The sequence below is a fragment of the Sphaeramia orbicularis genome, chromosome 15 (assembly GCF_902148855.1).
Source record: "Sphaeramia orbicularis chromosome 15, fSphaOr1.1, whole genome shotgun sequence".
NCBI lineage: Eukaryota > Metazoa > Chordata > Actinopteri > Kurtiformes > Apogonidae > Sphaeramia > Sphaeramia orbicularis.
This window is the reverse complement of record NC_043971.1, coordinates 13,841,764-13,860,857: the sequence shown is the minus strand read 5'-3', so window position 1 is coordinate 13,860,857 and position 19,094 is coordinate 13,841,764. Positions and strand designations below refer to the sequence as shown.

The following is a 19,094-nucleotide window of genomic DNA, read 5'->3' as shown; positions in this document are numbered from 1 at the left end:
GTGAGGGGTAGTAGTAGTCGTAGTAGAGAGGAGGGTTGGGGGGGGGGCTGCCGACACAGGAAGCAGCTGAGTTTCACAGCAGAAGTGAGACATATAGACAAGATAAACAACTATCATCACAATGTTTGATCTAATGTTATCTTTATTTTATGACTGGTCAAAGTCTGTGTCATCTCAAACTACTGTGTACAGACCCAAAATACACAAATCATCATAATATCCTCTTATAAAAATCCAGTGCTACAACAAGAAACCATGGACTGCAATTAGCAAAACAATTACAACAACTCCATATGGAACAAAATTCAACTATTATTTGTATTTATGTATGTTCGGTTAAGTTTTCGGCCATTTTACAAGTGAATAAGTGACACTGTATTCAGAGAAAATAACTCAAACTCTGAGTCAGTGATCAACATAGAGCATCTCTTTTTCACTACAACTCCCAGGATGCATTTCAGCAACAAACTTCAACTGCAGAGCTTCAGATTGTTGAAATGTTTCTATGATGTGCATATGTGTAGCTTCAGCTTGCCAATACAGTGAGTTGAAGCTACAGTTTGCACATTTAGAAGCAGTTTGAGGCCTCTTCTCCATGGCAACAGTAGCTGAGAACTGTGGGTATTGTAGTGTTTTGAGTCAATGAATGATTTTGGATGACTCTCTCTTTACATGTTAATTTCTCTTAAGGCTTTCAATTGAGTTTTTATTGTTTTACTGACGCCAATGGCCACAACCATGATTTATGTATCATATTATCTATTCTATTCTATTCTATTCTATGCTAATCTATTCTATTCTTTGTTTTTTTTACAATAAGAATAAAAAGTAGATCTGTTTGCGTCTTGTGTTTCCACCCAGGCCTGTCTCCATGCTGTCATGCTGCTGTTGTCACTGTATTGAATACTTTTTTTTTTTTTTTTAAATGTTTTGCATATTTTATTACTATTCTATTTGCATAATATACCACACCTTTAGAGAAAGCCGGAAATAATTTTGTTGTGGGAAACTACAATGACAATAAAGTTCCTTACATCCTTACGCCTACAATGATTATGAGATAATCATCTGATCATCACAATCCTTGTGTACTACCGTTAGAATCATTTCCGTTTACTTGTCTGAAAACAATGGGATACAGCTACAATAAAGGTTCACATATCTGTAATTAGTTTGTTATCTAAGTCTAAAAGACAAACACAGAATTAATTTTTACGTATGATCCAGTGTGCAGTTCCAATAAACTACTCGTCATCATGAACTTTTCAGGTTTCTATTACACTATTAGCATTAAACTGCAAAAGTGGCCTAAAGTAAGCAGAAAAAGACCTTTAATTCCAATAAAATCAATAATTATTATTCTGACAATCTCTGACTGCATTTGCATCAGCTGTCTTTTGACATTTACCTATTTCACTTTGTCAGACTGAATGCCTTCTGACAAAATGTTTTCTAACTACTACTGTTACATAAAATGTAGGAAGAAACACTCCAGATCAGGCTGTATCTACTGACATTTATCCAGTAAATGCAGTTTCTGTTCAGCTACAAGTTGTGTGTGAAATGCAGAACTTTTAAAACTCATGTTAGTTCCTTAACTAGAGACGTATTTATACACAGTGATTAAAAATGTCAGCTAGGGTTAGAGGTTCCTGTATCTCTACACCACTGCAAACATTTCTTATGAGTCTCAAACATTCAGTCAAGCAGCAACAGTGGAGGAGGAAGTACTCAGAATAAGTCTTCCATTTAGTGGTATTCGCACCAAAATAAGCTTGAAGTGCAAAAAGTGAAAGTGCAGAATGGCTCATTTCTGGATATTACTGAATTATAATTACTGATGCATGAATGCGTTCATCTCTGAGGTTACAGCCATTAATGGCGGGATCTGTTAATTCAAGCAAAGTTGCCTCTAATGTATAAAACAGCACATAAATAAAAATAATACTTGAACATTGCACTGCATCAACAAACATGTATGATCATGTTTTGTGTCTGTAAAAGCCATAAGATATAGAACCAGCAACAAACATGAGATTGCATGTTTGAAAGTCAAGAAGCATAGCCTAATGTCTTGTCATAAACCTTCCTCTTTTTTTCACAGACCTGTTTGACTCCAAACCCTACTTTTATCATCATCTCTCAGTGCTGGGGAAGCCCCTTGGCCCACCCTCCCCCTTATAATGAATCCTGCATTCCCAGTTCTCACGTGGCATCCTGCACTGTGCTCAATTGAGCAACTGTGAACAAGAATGGGGAAGTAGCTCAACGCCTGTTTGTACACGAGAACGGCGGTCTGTCTGCACAGGACGACCGCAGAATGAAAGCGCACTGAGGAAATGGCTTTAGTGTAGAGTGCGGTGGCATAAGAGCAGATTTTTGACTTGATGTTAGGAAAATCATATCGACTGCCTGAGAACTGGGTCAACCTGCATCTGAAAACAATTCTTATGAACTGCTTTAAGCCTGATTAACAGTAACAACAGTAAAACAAACAGCTGTGGCATTAACAGTATGAACAATGACATCAAAAGAATTCAGTCTGATCATACTGATGGCCTGTTGTTAGCTTATCATCATTATCACATAAACTAAATAATCATGTAAAAAAAACAAAACACTTTCAGACATCTGTAATCTCCAGGCATCATTGCTATTCAACAATAAGCTAATAAACATGTAAAAACAGGGTAAAAATAGGGTAAAAATCAACTAAATAGAAGATTATTGTCACATAGCTATGCTAATCATATGTAAAAAAACCCAAAACAAAACACTTTCAGACATCTGTAATCTCCAGGTATCATTACTATTCAACAATAACTTAATAAACATGTAAAAAGAGGGTTAAAATCAAGTAAATCGAAGATTATTGTCACATAGCTATGCTAACTTTAGCTAAATTATATATTACATTGCCTTTACTTTACATTTAAAGCCTAGTCTTATTAGCATCACGTGGACTGAATAATGATACATAGCTATGCTAACTTTAGCTAAACTTAGCTAATTTTCATTGTATGGTAAACATTACCTTAAATTTACATATGCAAGAGTAAAATTACATTGCTCCTTGTGACAGAGAAGTACCTATTTTTTCCATTTTTGCAGCTAAATTGATGCTAAAATCTTCCATTACTTTTTTGTTTGTGGCACTAATAGAATTTTGAAAGGTAATGTTAGCTACCAGCGCTAAACATGTTAGCAAAAGCGTAATACAATTACATAACCTTAAATATGGTCTAAAAGTACGCTAAAAAGTCAGTTATATATAACATACAATATATTTTTACTTTAATTAGCAGATAAAGAAATGGATGTATTGGTAGCAGCTAGCAGCTAATGATTGTGAGATTCTTTGACTGAGATCTTTTAGGATTTATTCCCCAAAAAATCTCTATCAATACAATACTGAATTCACCCCCAATGTTAGAAAACTTGCAAAAACTACAAATTTCTATATAAATTTTTTTCAATTGTTACATAGGACCATATGTTACAGGTCTGTTTTAACTTTCAGAAGGAAATATATATAGCATTTAAGTTTAGATTTAATAATAAGTATCAGTCATATTATAGTACTATATAGTACAGATATGCTTAGACTTGGAAGATTATTACTGTTATTAATTATTTAAGGAAAAGAGGTAGGGGTTTATAAGTTATACTTCCTCTCACTCCTTTTTGAATATGTATTATATGTCTTATGTTTTTTTATTTATTTATTTTCTTCTGTTTTGACACTTATTTTCAAAATAAATGCATCAATCAATCAACCAGTCAATGGTAATCGACACATATTTGGTGGGATTAAGTCTCATAAGCTCCTAATCATGACAAACAATGAATAATAAAGAACATTTTTGCAATATCATTGAGTCTAAACAGGCCTATTTCTTGAGGCTCCACATAGCTCAACTGTGTAATTTGCATACTTCCATTAAAATGCAGCATAAATCAGGTTCCAGCTTTTATAATGCACATGCACACAAAGTTTGAGCCATCAGTGTTGGAGGGAAGAAAAAAGCAAAACAGGAGGACTCACCATTGAAGGGGTTGATCCCTCTGATAATCCTCTGTTCGATGGCGTCTTTCACTTCCTTCCTCCTCACACACTGGATTCCCAGATTCTGGAATCTGTGATAAAACAATAAAACAAACCTCACTCATAATATGTCAAATTAAGAAACAAATAATGATGCATCTGATCACACTAACATCTGCTGGAGAAATTCTTAACATGCATACGGAAACGCTGGAACTATAAAATAAACCCAAATTTACTGCTAAATTCCACATGAGAGATTCTCAAATTATACACCCCAAAAGATACTGAGTCATTCACACTCTCACACACACACATGCACATGCTGTTTTCTCTCAAACACACAGTAAATATGGGTGATGTCATGTGGGGAATTCCCATATCGCCATCCTCATCACAGACATGGTTTTACAAATATGCTCTGTGTGAGTGAGTTTGTTCCGCTGTAACTAAGAGGTCACTGATTTACACTTCTGAAACTGTCAAGTGAAAGGCGAAATACTGTTAATAGCGAGCAAATTGATTATATTTTGGCGTGTGTGTGCAACACAGAAAGTGTGTTTACTCATTTTGAAGATGACGTGCTGATTAAAAGCGCAACTGAAGCAATAATTACTCTGATGACAACATTGGTAATAAATTCTAGCGTAATATGGATCATCTTCGGATAGCGGCGAGAAATTAAAGGGAAGTTTTACAGGATGGAAATAAGACCCGTGGTGTTGTACAGTTTAGTTCAGGGGCCGCATTCAGCCCAAAATGAGCTCAAGCGGACCGGACCAGTAAAAATAATAACATAATCACCTATAAATAATGTAAATTCAAAACTTTTCTCCATGTTTAAGAGTGAAAAAAGTTCAATTATGATATGAAAATGTTTACATCTACAAACTATGCTTTAAAAAATAAGCGAAAAACACACACAACCATGAACATCCTGAAATTTCTTGAGAAAAATAAGTGCAATTTCAACAATATTATGCTTCAGCTTATCCTTTGCACATGTGCATTACAACTTACAGATCACAGTGGATCTGCAAATATGCAAAACATTTATTAACCGGCATAATATTGTTAAAATTGCACTTATTTATTTACATATTTGTTCAGGTTATTAATATTTTTTGTGAAAGGAGAGTTTATAAATGTAAACGTCATGTAATTTTACTTCTTTTTAATGCTAAAACATAATTATTTATAGGCTATTATGATAGTATTTTACTGGTCTGACCCACTTGAGATCAGATTGGTCTGTATGTGACCCCTCAACTACAATTTAGTGTAATTTTTGCATTTTACAAATTCAACCCATGGACCAGGTTGGACCCTTTAGCTGGCCAGTTTTGGGATGTGAGCCATATGTTTGACAACCCTCGTTTAGAGGAAGAAGATGTTGAGTTTTGGTTTTTTTTTTGGGAGTGACAAGGATGGTCAGGATTAATAAAAAGCTCATCAGAGGAATAGAACAGATTGGACGTTTTGAGGCCAGATTAAGAGGCAGGATAGTGAATATACCGGTAGAAGGATGATGAAGATGGAGGCAAAGAGGAAGAACAAAGAGGAGATTTGCAGATGTGGTGAAGAAGGATATGAAGGTAGAAGATGAAGGAGTCAGATGGAAGACTGGAAAAAATCTAAATCTTCCGAAAAGTATTTTTCTCATTTCTAGTCAAGATATCTCATCACACTTAAAATCAGACAAAATAACCTGAAGAGTAACTTTTCAGTGAGATAATAAGAACTTATTTTTAGACGATAGATCTTGAAAATCTTATTTCAAGAAATCCTAACATGAAAATTTCCACTTGATCCATTCATTGGCAGATTTTTTCGCTTGAATTAAGCAAAAAAATCTTGAATTAAGCAAAAAAATCTGCCAATGGAACAAATGAAAATAACCTTTGTAAAATTTCTTGAAATAAGATTTTCAAGATCCATTGTCAAAAAATAACTTCTTATATGTCACTGAAAAATTACTCTTTAGGTGATTTTGTCTTATTTTAACCCTTTATCGGGCAAGTGACTATTTTTGGTAATTTCTGCAGACATTACAAGACAGTGACAGCAACAGTTCCAGTGAAGTCAAAAATCTCTTGTTCAATGTGGTCTCCAGGGTCTGTAAGGTCCACCTCTGCATGAACAGTGAGTGTACCTGCTTTGTTTGGTACCATGAAGTAATGGTACTAATATAAGGAATGATGTTGATTAATCTTGTGGATGTGGACAGGGGTCTGGATCAGCACTTATGTTGTTATAATGGTCTAAAAGTAATGTCATGTTCTAAAATACATGTTCCTTTCACTTTACATGTGTTTTTCTTACATTTTTGTATATTCTTCATGGATTATTATCATTTTTTGCCACTTACAGGTAAGAAACTAAATATGCTAACTTGATTTTTCTACATAACCGTAAAAATTATGAAAAAATTCACAAAAGTAATAAAGTCTTGTTCGGTCCTCCAATAACACACTCAGGTTGAAATTTTGGATTTCAGACTATTTCTATGAGTGAACTACAAAGGGTTACGCGTGATGACATATTTTGACTAGAAATCAGAAAAATACATTTGGTAATATTTGGATTTTTTGCAGTGAAGGAGATGATCTGATGTGGAGACATAAAATGATTCCATGAGAACACTGTTTAAAAAACCTCGATGGACTAGTGCAAGTGAGTTATTCTGCAATGCAGGAGTTAACACTTTTCAGGCTCTTATGAGAAACTTAATGTACAAATTTATCTGTCGATTGAATGATTCTCAGAATTCCATCATTAGGCTTTTGACAAATCCCAGTCATAGTTCGGTGCGATACCAGTCATCCTTGTGGTGACACTGCTACAGTTGTCTTTTATAATATTGATGTTTTGTCTGTGTTTTTAACCTGTGTTTTTAAATTTATTCTGTTTGCTGATTGCTTGTTTGTTTGTTTTTAAATGGACTCCCAAGTCTGCAAATAAAGATGATGATGATGATGATGATATAAGGTGGTAGTGAAAGGTGGTGAAAGATGTGAACTCACGCGATGACCCTGCGATCCGGTCCAAACTCGGCTTCATAATATCCATCCTTACAGTCTTTTCCAACCAGGTCATGCGGATGCGGTCGGTACGGCTCGTTCTTTGTCACCAGGTAAACGCGCACCTTCCCTTTACCGTAGTAATTCAGGATCTGTGGAAGAACAGCGGCTTTAAAATCCCATTCATTAACATTTAAACTACGGTTTTCTGAGTCGCTGTGAGCTCATCCCACTGACCTGAACGCTGGGGTAGGTCCTGCTGTTGTCCGAACTCCTCTCTCCGGGGATGCTGCCGGCCGATCGACCCTCACACTTGTACCGGAAGCGCATCCCCCTCTGCTTCGGCTGCTCGAAGATCTGGATCTCCGGCTCCGCCACTGAGATGAAATAACAAGAAAAGTTTGGATTTTATCTGGTTTGAAGTATTCAGATCCTGAACATCCTGAGCACTAAAGTAAATACTCTTCTCTCTTTTATGTAACACTCTATTTTTTTTACAAATGTGTATCTGAGCTGCATGTGCAATAACTGTTTTCTTGTATGTTTTAGCTATGTTTTATGTTTTGTATGTCTGTTTTTTGTCACAGCTTTACTTTTTGTTCAAGCTCCCTTTTCTGACTCAGGGAAACGCACAAGAATTCCAGTGCGCCTATACTGCTATGTATCTGTGCATATGGCAAATAAAGTCTATTCTATTCTATTCTATTCTATTCTATTCTATTCTATTCTATTCTAGTCTAGTCTAGTCTAGTCTAGTCTAAAAGAACCAGTGCAGCTATGTAAAAATACTACACAACAAGAAAAAAGGCTGCATGGAGTAAGTTCTTTAGCAAGTTTTTTAGAGTATATATGAACTGTAGCGGCTATTTGTGATCAAAATGAAATCAACTTAAAGGTGACTGAACTTCAGACTTTAACATAACTCAAATAACCACTAGATGCACCATGGGTTTGTGGTTTACACAGTCAAAAACACAACGTCCATACCATAGACGTATTTCAAGTGCTTTATTTTCAGGCTTTTTGCAGGCAAACAACAACTAAGGCCTTTTGTGCTGTCTTTCCTGCTCATCCTGTCTGTCTGTCTGTCTGTCTGTCTGTCTGTCTGTCTGTCTGTCTGTGAATGACTGGTTATCTGGTTGTCTGGTAAAAAACCATAGGCCCACCCAAGTGCTTGATGGTCTAACTTGGTGCTCCCTATTGATACCCAGGTGCCCATGGTCTAAACCAATAAGAAAACATAAACAAAAAGGTGCTAAATACTAAAGAATAAAAGCAATAACCATGAAAATCAAAAAATATAGTCTAAATATTAAACAAAAAGTAAACAAAAAATAAATTAGCAAAAAACACTAAATTAGTAAACAAAAAAGGTAAATTAACTCATGCTGTATGCAAAGCTATCTATCTATCTATCTATAAGTATAAAAACATCAGTGTCTTCGCAGTATGTTACTAGAGGTGAAGTTGGTTTGATCTACTTAAATCCAGTTTTATGAGCGAGAAATTGGAAAAATCCAAGGCCTCATCACATGATTAACCCTTAAAGTCCTACAGCTATTTTGGTGGTGACTTCCAATGGATTTTTTTCTCTACATTAAACCTCTCAAGTGATTCATCAGCATTACGTACTATACTTATCTACTATATGTTATATACTTTGTTTATTTTTTATTTTATTTTTTCTGCCTTTTCTACCACAGTGTTTGCATCTGTCAAGGGTTTTTTTTCTCTACATGAAACCTCTCTTAAATGATTTATCAGCATTATTTACTATATTTAAAATACTCAGTTTATTTTATTTTATTTTTTTCTGCCTGTTCTGCTACTGTGTTTGCACCTGTCACCAAGAAAAAATCCTCATATTGTAAAAATATTCCTTACTGTACCTGGCAGTAAAAACTATTCTGATTTATTATTATCATATTCTCTGTATTTTTCAACAAAAAGCATGTATTTTTCTACATTTAATTTACTGACTTTGTGGATGTTCATAAAATCTTAAAGGTTATTTTATGAGAACAGAGAAAACTGAGGCAAAAGAGACCTTTTCAACCAAACCAAATGTAAAAGCAAGCGTCTCCAACTACTGCTATTTATCAAACTACATGGGTTTTACTGGTGAATCAGTGTTGCTGTATTTTACCTGAATTATTTACATGTATCGATAGGTTTAATGGTTCAAAAGTTGTTCAACATTTTAGATCAGAACATGCTTTTGGTGACTTTTTAGATCTTTGAGGGTTAATATGAGAGCAAAGAAGATAAAAAATACAAAAACAAATTCTTTCTTCTTACACTTTTTCTCTAATCTTTTATTTGTGACATACTGGATGATAAAACTATTTTTTAAATGAAATTAGCTACATGACGAGTTTAGAGGGAGAAATCCCTGTCAACAGACGTCATTCTGTTGTCATGTTTAAGTGACTTAATGAAGTTTTGTCAAAGTATAAAGCTGCAGAAAATGGAAATATTAGATTGAAAGTCCCCGTCACATGTTTCATATATATCAGTTTAATAGATACAGTTCATTTTAGTGTCGTTTTTTGTTTTATCTTAGAAATAAAGGTACCGCTTTCCTCGATCAAATAACCACTGACACTACAAATACTGGAAACAAGTGAAAAATGTCCATCACAATTTCATGTTGCCTTAAGATTTTTAGGACGCCATTGCTTTCAACTGTAATGAGAGCAGAAATAAAACTGGATGAAATCTGATTCTTCCAGTTTCCTCTTGAGTTTCTGTTCTGCTTTTGTGACAGAAGCCTGTGTAGATGAATATCTGTCTGTGTTTACCTGCCCACTTCACCCTTACCCTTATATCGCTGTTCTGCTCATGCACATTTTAACAAAATAAAAAACACAATTTCTTGAAACCTGAGGTGATATCATCAAGTTTTCTGTTAAGTCACAACTTCTCAAAACATAAAGACAACCATTTGACTATCACATGATACGAACAGAGCAGATGAGGGGGATTTCAAGTGATTAGCTAAACACATATTTTGTTTGTTTCTTATTTAATAATTACTTAAAAAATGACTGTATTCATTTCAGCAACAGCCTGGTTTAACCCTTTCATGCATGACTTATGAGAACCTTAATCAAGATTTTTTTCCTGAGTGTTTTTATTCCTCTTTAGGCATGAAAAAAACAATGCGATTGAAAATTTTCTTATGAAAAATAAATAAATTAAAAAAAAGTTTAAAAAAAAATACATTTTAAAAAAACAGTACTAATAATAAAAAAATTCTTAGGAACCTATTTTTCATGAAGTTGCAAAAATGTCCACTCAGCTGGACACCATGCGTTTAATTTTTGAAGCGAAGAAATATGCATTTACTGATAACTGCGTGAAAACTACAACTATTACACTCAGGGGAGATCTACACAATGTTACCAATTCATGTCAGAAACGATATGTAATGTCTTAAAACTTTAATAAAGATATGTGTAAAAAAACAAACAAAAACAAAACAACAAAATCCATGAATATACAAGAGAACAGCTGTAGAATAAGTGTCCACTGTAGTGACCAGTATACATGAAAGGGTTAATATGCTGTGCAAAAGACAGGACATGAGCATAGTTTGCAGTGATTCGGTGGATAAAAAACTTGATCTTATAGAATATGATGCCTGTAAATCAGCTCAAACGAGCACAGTCGTAAAAATCCACAGCAGTAAAATGCAACTTAAACATAAATGCAGCGGTGAAATGAATCAAAAGCATCACTTGTAATAGTAAATCACTGACATTAGCACAATGAATGTAGGGCTGAAAGATACACCGTTATCGTATCGATATCTAGATATGAACATTCAAGATATTAATATCGAAAAAGCAATGATATAAACGATAAAGATTTCCCCCGCTCTCGCCCTGCGTGTACAGCTCTGGAAGTCACAACAAATTTCATTTATTCGTACTTTATGTTAATGTTGATGACTGGCAGTGAGTTCTTATACATAAAACTGCACTTTCCACATTCTTTTGTATGTTGTATTTTTCTGAAAAATGCTTGATTTTCACCAAACCCGTAGTCATATCGTATCGATATCGAGATATCTGGCATGAATATTGAGATATGAAATTTTGTCCATATCGTTCAGCCCTAAATGAATGTTTTGTCTTTTTATATTTTGGGTACTAAGTACAGCACAGGTGTCAAACATGTGGCCCGGGGGCCAAATCCAGCCCGCCAAAGGGTCCAGTTCGGCCATTGGGATGAATTTGTGAAATGCAAAAATTACACTAAGATATTAACAATCGTTTTAGTCCAGGTTCCACATTCAGACCAATTCAATCTCATCATAACCTATAAATACTCACAACTCCTAATTTTTCTGTTTGTGAATGTAAATATTTTCATGTATTTACACGAAAACAATGTCTTGAAATGTCTTAAGACAGGGGTGTCAAACTCATTTTAGTTCAGGGGCCACATTCAGCTAAATTTGATCTGAAGTGGGCCGAGCCAGAAAAATAATAACATAATAATATATAAATAATGTCAACTCCAAAATTTTCTCAATGTTTTAGGGTAAAAAACCTAAAATTAAACAATGAAAATGTTTACATCTACAAACTATCCTTTGAAACAATGTGAAGAACATGAACAAACTGAAACAATAAGTGTAATTTTAACAATATTCTGTCTCAGTTTATCATTTCCGCATGTACATTATAACTTACAGATCACAGTGGCTCTACAAATGCACAAAATGTTTAATATCAGGCAGAATATTATTAAAATTGCACTTAATTCTCTTAAAACATTTCAGGTTGTTCATATTTGTTCAGGTTATTCACATTTTTTTGTGAAATTATACCTTGTTTTAGTGTAAATACATGAAAATATTTGCATTTACCAAGAGAAAAAATTTGGAGTTGTGAGTATTTTTATATTATTATGATAGTATTTTACTGGTTTCACCCACTTGAGATTGAATTGGCCTCAATGTGGAACCTGAAATAAAAGGATTGTTAATATCTTAGTGTAATTTTTGCATTTCATACATTCATCCAAAGGGCCGGACTGGACCCTTTGGCGGGCCGGATTTGGCCCCCGAGCCGCATGTTTGACACCTGTGCCTTAAGAGAAGTAAGTGCAGTTTTAATAACATTCCACCTGTTATTAAATGTTTTGTGTATTTGTAGATCCACTGTGATCTGTAAGTTATAACGTACATGTGGAAATGATAAACTAAAGCGTAATAGTGTTAAAATTACAATTTCTTTGTTCATGTTATTTACATTGTTTGAAAGGATAGTTTGTAGATGTAAACATTTTCATAATGTAATTTTGCGTTTTTCACTGTAAAACATAGAGAAAAGTTTGGAGTTGACATTATTTATATATTATTATGTTATTATTTTACTGGTTCGGCTCACTTCAGATCAAATTTAGCTGAATGTGGCCCCTGAAGTACAGAGTCTGAACACTTATTTCAGCTATTTCATCACTGAACATGCAACAACCGAGTGTTTACGTATTAAATAAGCCAACATCAACTCTTCCACATCAAAACGAAGCATTAAATGAGTGAACCTTCAGCATGAAACAGGAACTCAAACTGATCTGGGGGCTGTAGATACTCAGAAGACACAACTTTCAAAGACTGTCCACCTCTGAAGGAAGACCCTCAGATGAACGAGGTGTTAAACGTCCTCAAGAACCAAAAATCAGCCCAGTAGAGCAGACAATAAAGTAGTTTTTTTTTTTAATAAGCACATGACAGCCCAGTGAGGTAAACGCACTGATCTTAAACAAGTCCTGTTACATTTCTGGCATAATTATGACATGTACGCTTGCCAAAGAGAAAAAAAAAAAAAAGAAGAAGAAGAAGAAGAAGAAGAAGCTACTTGGCCATGGTCCTGCCTTCCTGTTTTTGCAGTGACGTCCCAACCATAAACCAGGGAGACAACCCAGCACATATATTCACATTTATCCCACAGTATACGCTCATACTGTACATATAATAAAAAATCCTAATAAAAAAAAATCTTAATGTCATTTCCAGGTTTAATAAAGTAGCTCAATTTGCTTCTTACCAATAAAATCAAATGAGGAAGTGAAGAAACATACTGTACATTTTTTTTTTTTTTTTTTGGCACTGATTAACTTTGACTTGTGGAGACAGGCAGCAAATTTTGACACAAGACAAATAAAAAATGTACTTACTCATATGTGGATCGCCCCTTAGTATGGACGGCCCAAGAACTGGAAGGGGTAGAATGAACATAAATGAACAAATGAGGCAAAATATAAACACAAATGGCATAAAAATGACACTTAATGACCTGTTTTGGTTGAAAAAAGTGGTAATATTTCAGTGTAAATGTGAATATAGAGTTTTGTGGGCTGTGAATGGGTTATTGGCACCAATAAGAATCATTGCAACAAAGAGGAAGTATTGACTTGTGGTGCATTATATGTATTTTTCTTTTATTTTTTAAGTTTTAACATTGTTGTTGCTGTTCTACATTAAAGCTTCAAATATAAATTTACTCTTAAATGTTACCAAGCTTCACATAAATGTCTGTTATTGCTGTTGAATGTTGTTTTTAATTCGGGTTGTTTATAATAGCGGCGTTAAAGAAAAGCGAGAGAGAGAGAAAATGAAAAAATAAATAAATAAATAAATGTGTTACTCACCATCCATGATGCACGCGCGCACGCAAACACACGCTCGCGGGCTGGTCGCAGGTTATATTGTGTCTGTGGAAGAGGCTCGAGCTCAATGAGTGATCGTGGACTGAAGCTCGAACTGAATGAGTGTTCGTGGACTGAAGGAGAACAGATATTTGTCAGAAGCTCAGACGAAAAAAAAAAAAAAAAAAAAAAAAAAAAAACTTCTGCCGGGGAATTCCCCCCTGGCCCCGCCCCCCCAGAGGCCGAACGGACCAATCAGAAGACGCCTAAGTCCTAGCAGAGAGAGGTGAAGAGCCAAGAGGATTCACCCACCTCCCCCTTCATCATCATCATCATCAACAACGCATGAATATTTTTTTTCCTTTTTATTAAATTATACATTTTCACAAACACGTATTTTGATAAAAAAACAAACAAACAAACAAACAAACAAAAAACACAATTACAATCCAAAAAACAGATTACATAACAAACATACAAACTTATTAAACTAAACTAAACAAGGCAAAACCACACAAAAAACCCCAAACACGAACTTCTCTTTACATGCATACACGTAAGAATACGTTTACACAGCAGAAAACACGCAGACAGATGGAACCTGAACGCATCATTTTAATCCTTCAGTGCATTTTTCACTCATGTTTTGGCCCTGAACGCCTCATTAAATATATCTGAATGCAGGGGTGTCAAACTCATTTTGGCCCAATTTGGTCTCAAGCGGGCCAGACCAGTAAAATAATAACTTAATAACCTATAAATAATGACAAATCCAAGTTTTTCTTTTGTTTTAGTACAAAAGAACCCCAATTAAATTATGAAAATATTTACATTTTACAAAAAAAGATGTGAATAACCTGAAAAAACAGAAATTTCATTTGAAAATTAGTGCAATTTTAACAATATTATGCCTCGATTTATTATTTATACATGTACATTACACACAGTGTTACATAAACATTTGGTAACAGGCAGAATATCATTAAAATTTTGGCGTTTGGAACTAAAATTTGAACAATTTCTACAATATTACATCTTATATTAACACAACTACAGATCACAGCGGATCCATAAATGCACAAAACATTTAGTAACAGGCAGAATATTGTTAAAATTGCACATTTCGGGTTGTTCATCTCTGTTTTTATTTATGTATTTATTTGCATTTTGTTGTGAAAGAATAGTTTTGTAAATGTAAATTTATTTATTTATTTATTTCCACAGTATAATATTATTTTCACTTAAATTTTTTCCATTTAATTTATCACAAAGAAAATTTGTAGTTGTCATTATTTATGGGTTATTGTGTTGTTATTTTTACTGGAGATCACATTGGTCTGTATGTGGAACCTGAACCAAAATGATTTGGACAACCTGGACTGTTCAGGTTCATTTTTGCACTTTCATCCTGTGGGCCGGAACAGAACCTTTGGCGGGCCAGATTTGGCCCCTGGGCCGCTTCTTTGACACCTGTGTCTTAATGTAAAAGTAATCAGAATAAAAACTGAGTCAAAATGTCATTAACATGGACTGAAGAACACAAATATAAGACCACATTAGACACTTATTGAAAGTGATCATTCTAACACTGAATAAAATATAAATTTATGTCAATCACATATTAATCATAAAACATATATTTATTGGTGAATACATTGTAAACTTGTCAAAAACATAAATTTAACATTTAATGCATTAGAAGCTTGATGAAAATGGAAAAAAGAAATCGAATGGATTGCAAACTTATTTAAAATTATACTTTTAACACTGAATACAATCTAAAGTTGCTGGAAATTATAAATTTAACATTGAATATGTTATAAACCTGTTGATAAGTAACAATGAACAAGTTATAGACTTGTTGAAAATTATAAACTTAATGTTGAATGTTTGTAAACTTGCCAAAAATTATAAATCAAATACTGAATACATTGTAAACATGTTGAAAATAATTAAATATGAAATACATTTATAACATATTTAGTATTATATAATATTGTGTATATGTATTATTAATATTAAAAATAAGTCATTGAATACATAATGAACTTAAAAATGTATTAATTTAACATAATACAGTGTGATTAGAGTAAATTTAATTAAAAAAAAAAAAAGTCTAACAGAAAATGCTGGCAGCTTTTTAAATATGATGAATCTGTCACTGAATACATTATTACCTTTAAAATTATATATTTCTGTTCTGAATAGAATCTAAACTTACATAAAATGACACATGGAACTATGAATACTTTGTAAACCTCTTGAAAATCAAAAATTTAACATAACATGATAAATTTAACTTTTTAATGAGCACACTGTAAGCTTATTCTATCAACTTCAACAAAAGTAAAAAAATTCATGTGGATTTAAGGAAAATACTAAAATGATCAAAGTTAGAATCCCTAGAGAAACAAAACCATCAGAGAAACAACTTTTTTTTTATTTCGCACCCAAACAGTTTTCTATTATTATTTCAGGCCATGTATTTGTTTCAACTGTCATTCTTTAATCCCTGTGTACATTCACTTTTTTATAATGGTGTCAGTTGTAGTTTGGTGAAATTAACCCATAAAGACCCAGTGCTACTTTGATGTCAGTTCCCAAATGATTTTTTCCCTCTATTTAATGTTTCTTAAATTTATCACAATAGAATTTTATCCTCTATATTTTGAGGGTTTTTTCCAGTCTAAATCATGTATTTTTCTGTAATTTACTGATCATGTAGATTCTCATAACAGCTCAGATTAAAATTGAGGATTATATCAGACTTTTTTCTCGACTTTTTTTCCTCTCAGTCTTGACTTTTTCTGTTTCGACTTCTCATAGTTTCAATCTTTTATCTCATAATTTCAACTTTTTATAATGTCAACTTTTCGTAATTGTCATTTCATCTCAAAATTTCGCCTTTTTACCTCACAATGACATTTTACCTCATAATTGTGACTTTTTATCTCAATCATGACTTTTATCTCAAAATTGACTTTTCTCATAATTTGCAGTTTTTAATCTCATAATTTTTGCTTTCTTATTTCTTAAATTACGATGGGCTTCCTATGTATGAAAGCTCACTTCTGCCACTGAAAAAAAAGGTAAGTGGTAACCATGGTTAAGTCATAATTAAGAGATAAAAAGTCAAAATGATGCTCCCTCAGCCAGGGGAAACGATTCTCAGCAAGTATACGCACCTTGGCACAACACCGGCAACCAGCGACTAAAACAGATCGGAACAAAAAACTCAAGACACAGACGTAGTTTTTAGGGGTTTAATGGGTGTACGGATTCATTTAAAGGAAGTGATAAACACATACAAAAATACCCTTTCAATACATTTTAGAAACAAACATCTAAATGACCTTTTTTTTTTGTTAAATGTTTCTGAACAGCAAAACATTGAAACAGAGTGGTGCAGATTTCATTCAAAAAAGACCTACCTGCTATGAATGCTATTAAAAAAAAGATCACATGGTACAAATATGCAAATATAAATAAAGTGATAAGAAAACCCCCATTAATGAAGAATATGCCTTTTGAAAAACTGTTCTCTGTACATTGAGTCGGGGAAAAAACGGATGCTGGAAAAAAGAGCCTGTGTTGTCGTGTCTGAGGAAAGAGGGCGCTTCGTTGGCGTCACGTGACTGTAGCAGCATGTTGTCGTACACCGAGATCCACTACGAACGCACCCAGATTCAGACCAGGACTCAGAACATTGGGACACAGGACAGGAAAAAGAAGAAAAAAAAAAAAAAAAAGTTGTCTCCTGACCCCCTCCCCCCCTCACCAATGGCCCCAGGAGATGCCGACTAAGAACCTCCACAGGAGGCGCAGCGGGTTAAACACCCAAAACTAAGGGAATTCTCTGTCTTTGTCCGACACAAACACAACCATCTATGCATGCACGCTCACACACAGTCAACCAGAAACGCATGCACACACACACAAACCAGCAACTTGGCAAAAAAAAAAAGAAAAAAAAAAAAAAGAAAAAAGAAAAAAAAAAAGAGAAGAAGCTTGGAGCCATTTTTTTTCCACAACGCACCACAAATTCTTCCATGAGCATGCTCACGACCAGGACCTGGCTTCATGAGGGTCGACAGGTCACATGACGAGGGGTGGGAGTGGGGGTGAGGGGGGGTCAAGTGTGTTCTGTTCCAGGCAGATGAGAAGGCGGAGGATTATCAGGTGCCAGGTAAAGCACCAGTGAGTTATAGACCGTGGATAGATATTCGTAGACGCGTTGTCGGTCGGCGGGCTCTACGTTCACGTGTCGGCCATATTGGATGCAAACACGTACAAGTAAACAAAAGAAATGCAGGTTTGGAGGATTAACACATTTCTCTCCCGATTACAGCCGGTCGTTTTTACATTCAAGGGTTTACGTCTGTAAACGCCTGTAGGGGGACGAACATCACGCTGAAGACTTTTCTGCTTTTTTTTTTTTGTTTTGCATTCGACACAAGCTGCAACTTTGAAAAAGTAATGCTCGTCTTAACAGTTGTGCAATTTTGTCATTGATTGTTACTTGAAATTATTTGTTAGTGATTAAATTCAGCGGCACAGACCACTCAGTATTTGGGGGTCTATCTGTTAACGCACAAAGACACAAACACCTGCAGAGCGAATACGCACACGTCCACATATGCAGTATTTTATGTAAGTAAATCTGTCTCATCAGATTTTGAATTAAAAAAGCCACTGAATTTCTAGCACTGAATTTCTTTGCACTGAAATTAAGTGTCTGATTTTTTTTTTTGCACTGAAATTAAGTATCTGGATTTTTTTTTTAATTCTAAATTTATGAACATAGTTGAATTCAGAGACAAAAAAATTCAGATACTTAATTTCAGTGCAAAAAAAATTCAGTGCTAGAAATTCAGTGGCTTTTATAATTCAAAATCTGATGAGACAGATGTACTTCCATAGTATTTGTATTTATCACAACATTGTTATCACATGTCATATTTTCCTCGTATCGGGGCTGAAGAACGGGACTGAGATCAGCTGAGAAATGCGGACATTCTTGAGCTTTCTGCAGCTTCTACGTCTACCTGTGTGCGTATCCAGGCCGCTGAGACCGATCCAATATGGCCGACACGTTGGTATATCCCATCAACCACTGCAGCGTCTACACATATGTTTATATATATATTTATACGCATATGGTTAAGACATTCACTTCTAGGGCCAACCACACCTACGATCTGACATCTAAGGCTCAAACAAACCTGAAAGTAAGCAGAAAATGAGTAACCATCGACAGTCAGACACTGAAGCCACATAGGACCAAAGGGATTAGCGTGGTTGTCTCATCTCCACGCTAATCCTTCTAAAGAGCTAAACAATGACTGAAAACGCCACTTTTCGGAAAAGCT

At 34.5% G+C, this 19,094-nt stretch overlaps 1 protein-coding gene across 1 annotated transcript in view; it reads right to left on the bottom strand.

The window, feature by feature from the left end:
- The window catches only part of rel (v-rel avian reticuloendotheliosis viral oncogene homolog), a 33,738-nt gene extending 19,846 nt beyond the window's left edge, over positions 1-13,892 (bottom strand). Inside the window, exons 1-5 of the mRNA XM_030155746.1 lie at positions 13,729-13,892; positions 13,255-13,293; positions 7,303-7,442; positions 7,069-7,217; positions 4,046-4,137 (exon numbers count right to left, since the gene is read on the bottom strand). Coding sequence (XP_030011606.1) covers positions 4,046-4,137; positions 7,069-7,217; positions 7,303-7,442; positions 13,255-13,293; positions 13,729-13,735 — 427 coding nt within the window. The 5' untranslated portion in view covers positions 13,736-13,892. The remainder of the gene's footprint in view (positions 1-4,045; positions 4,138-7,068; positions 7,218-7,302; positions 7,443-13,254; positions 13,294-13,728) is intronic.
- Between the last annotated feature and the right edge of the window lie 5,202 nt (positions 13,893-19,094).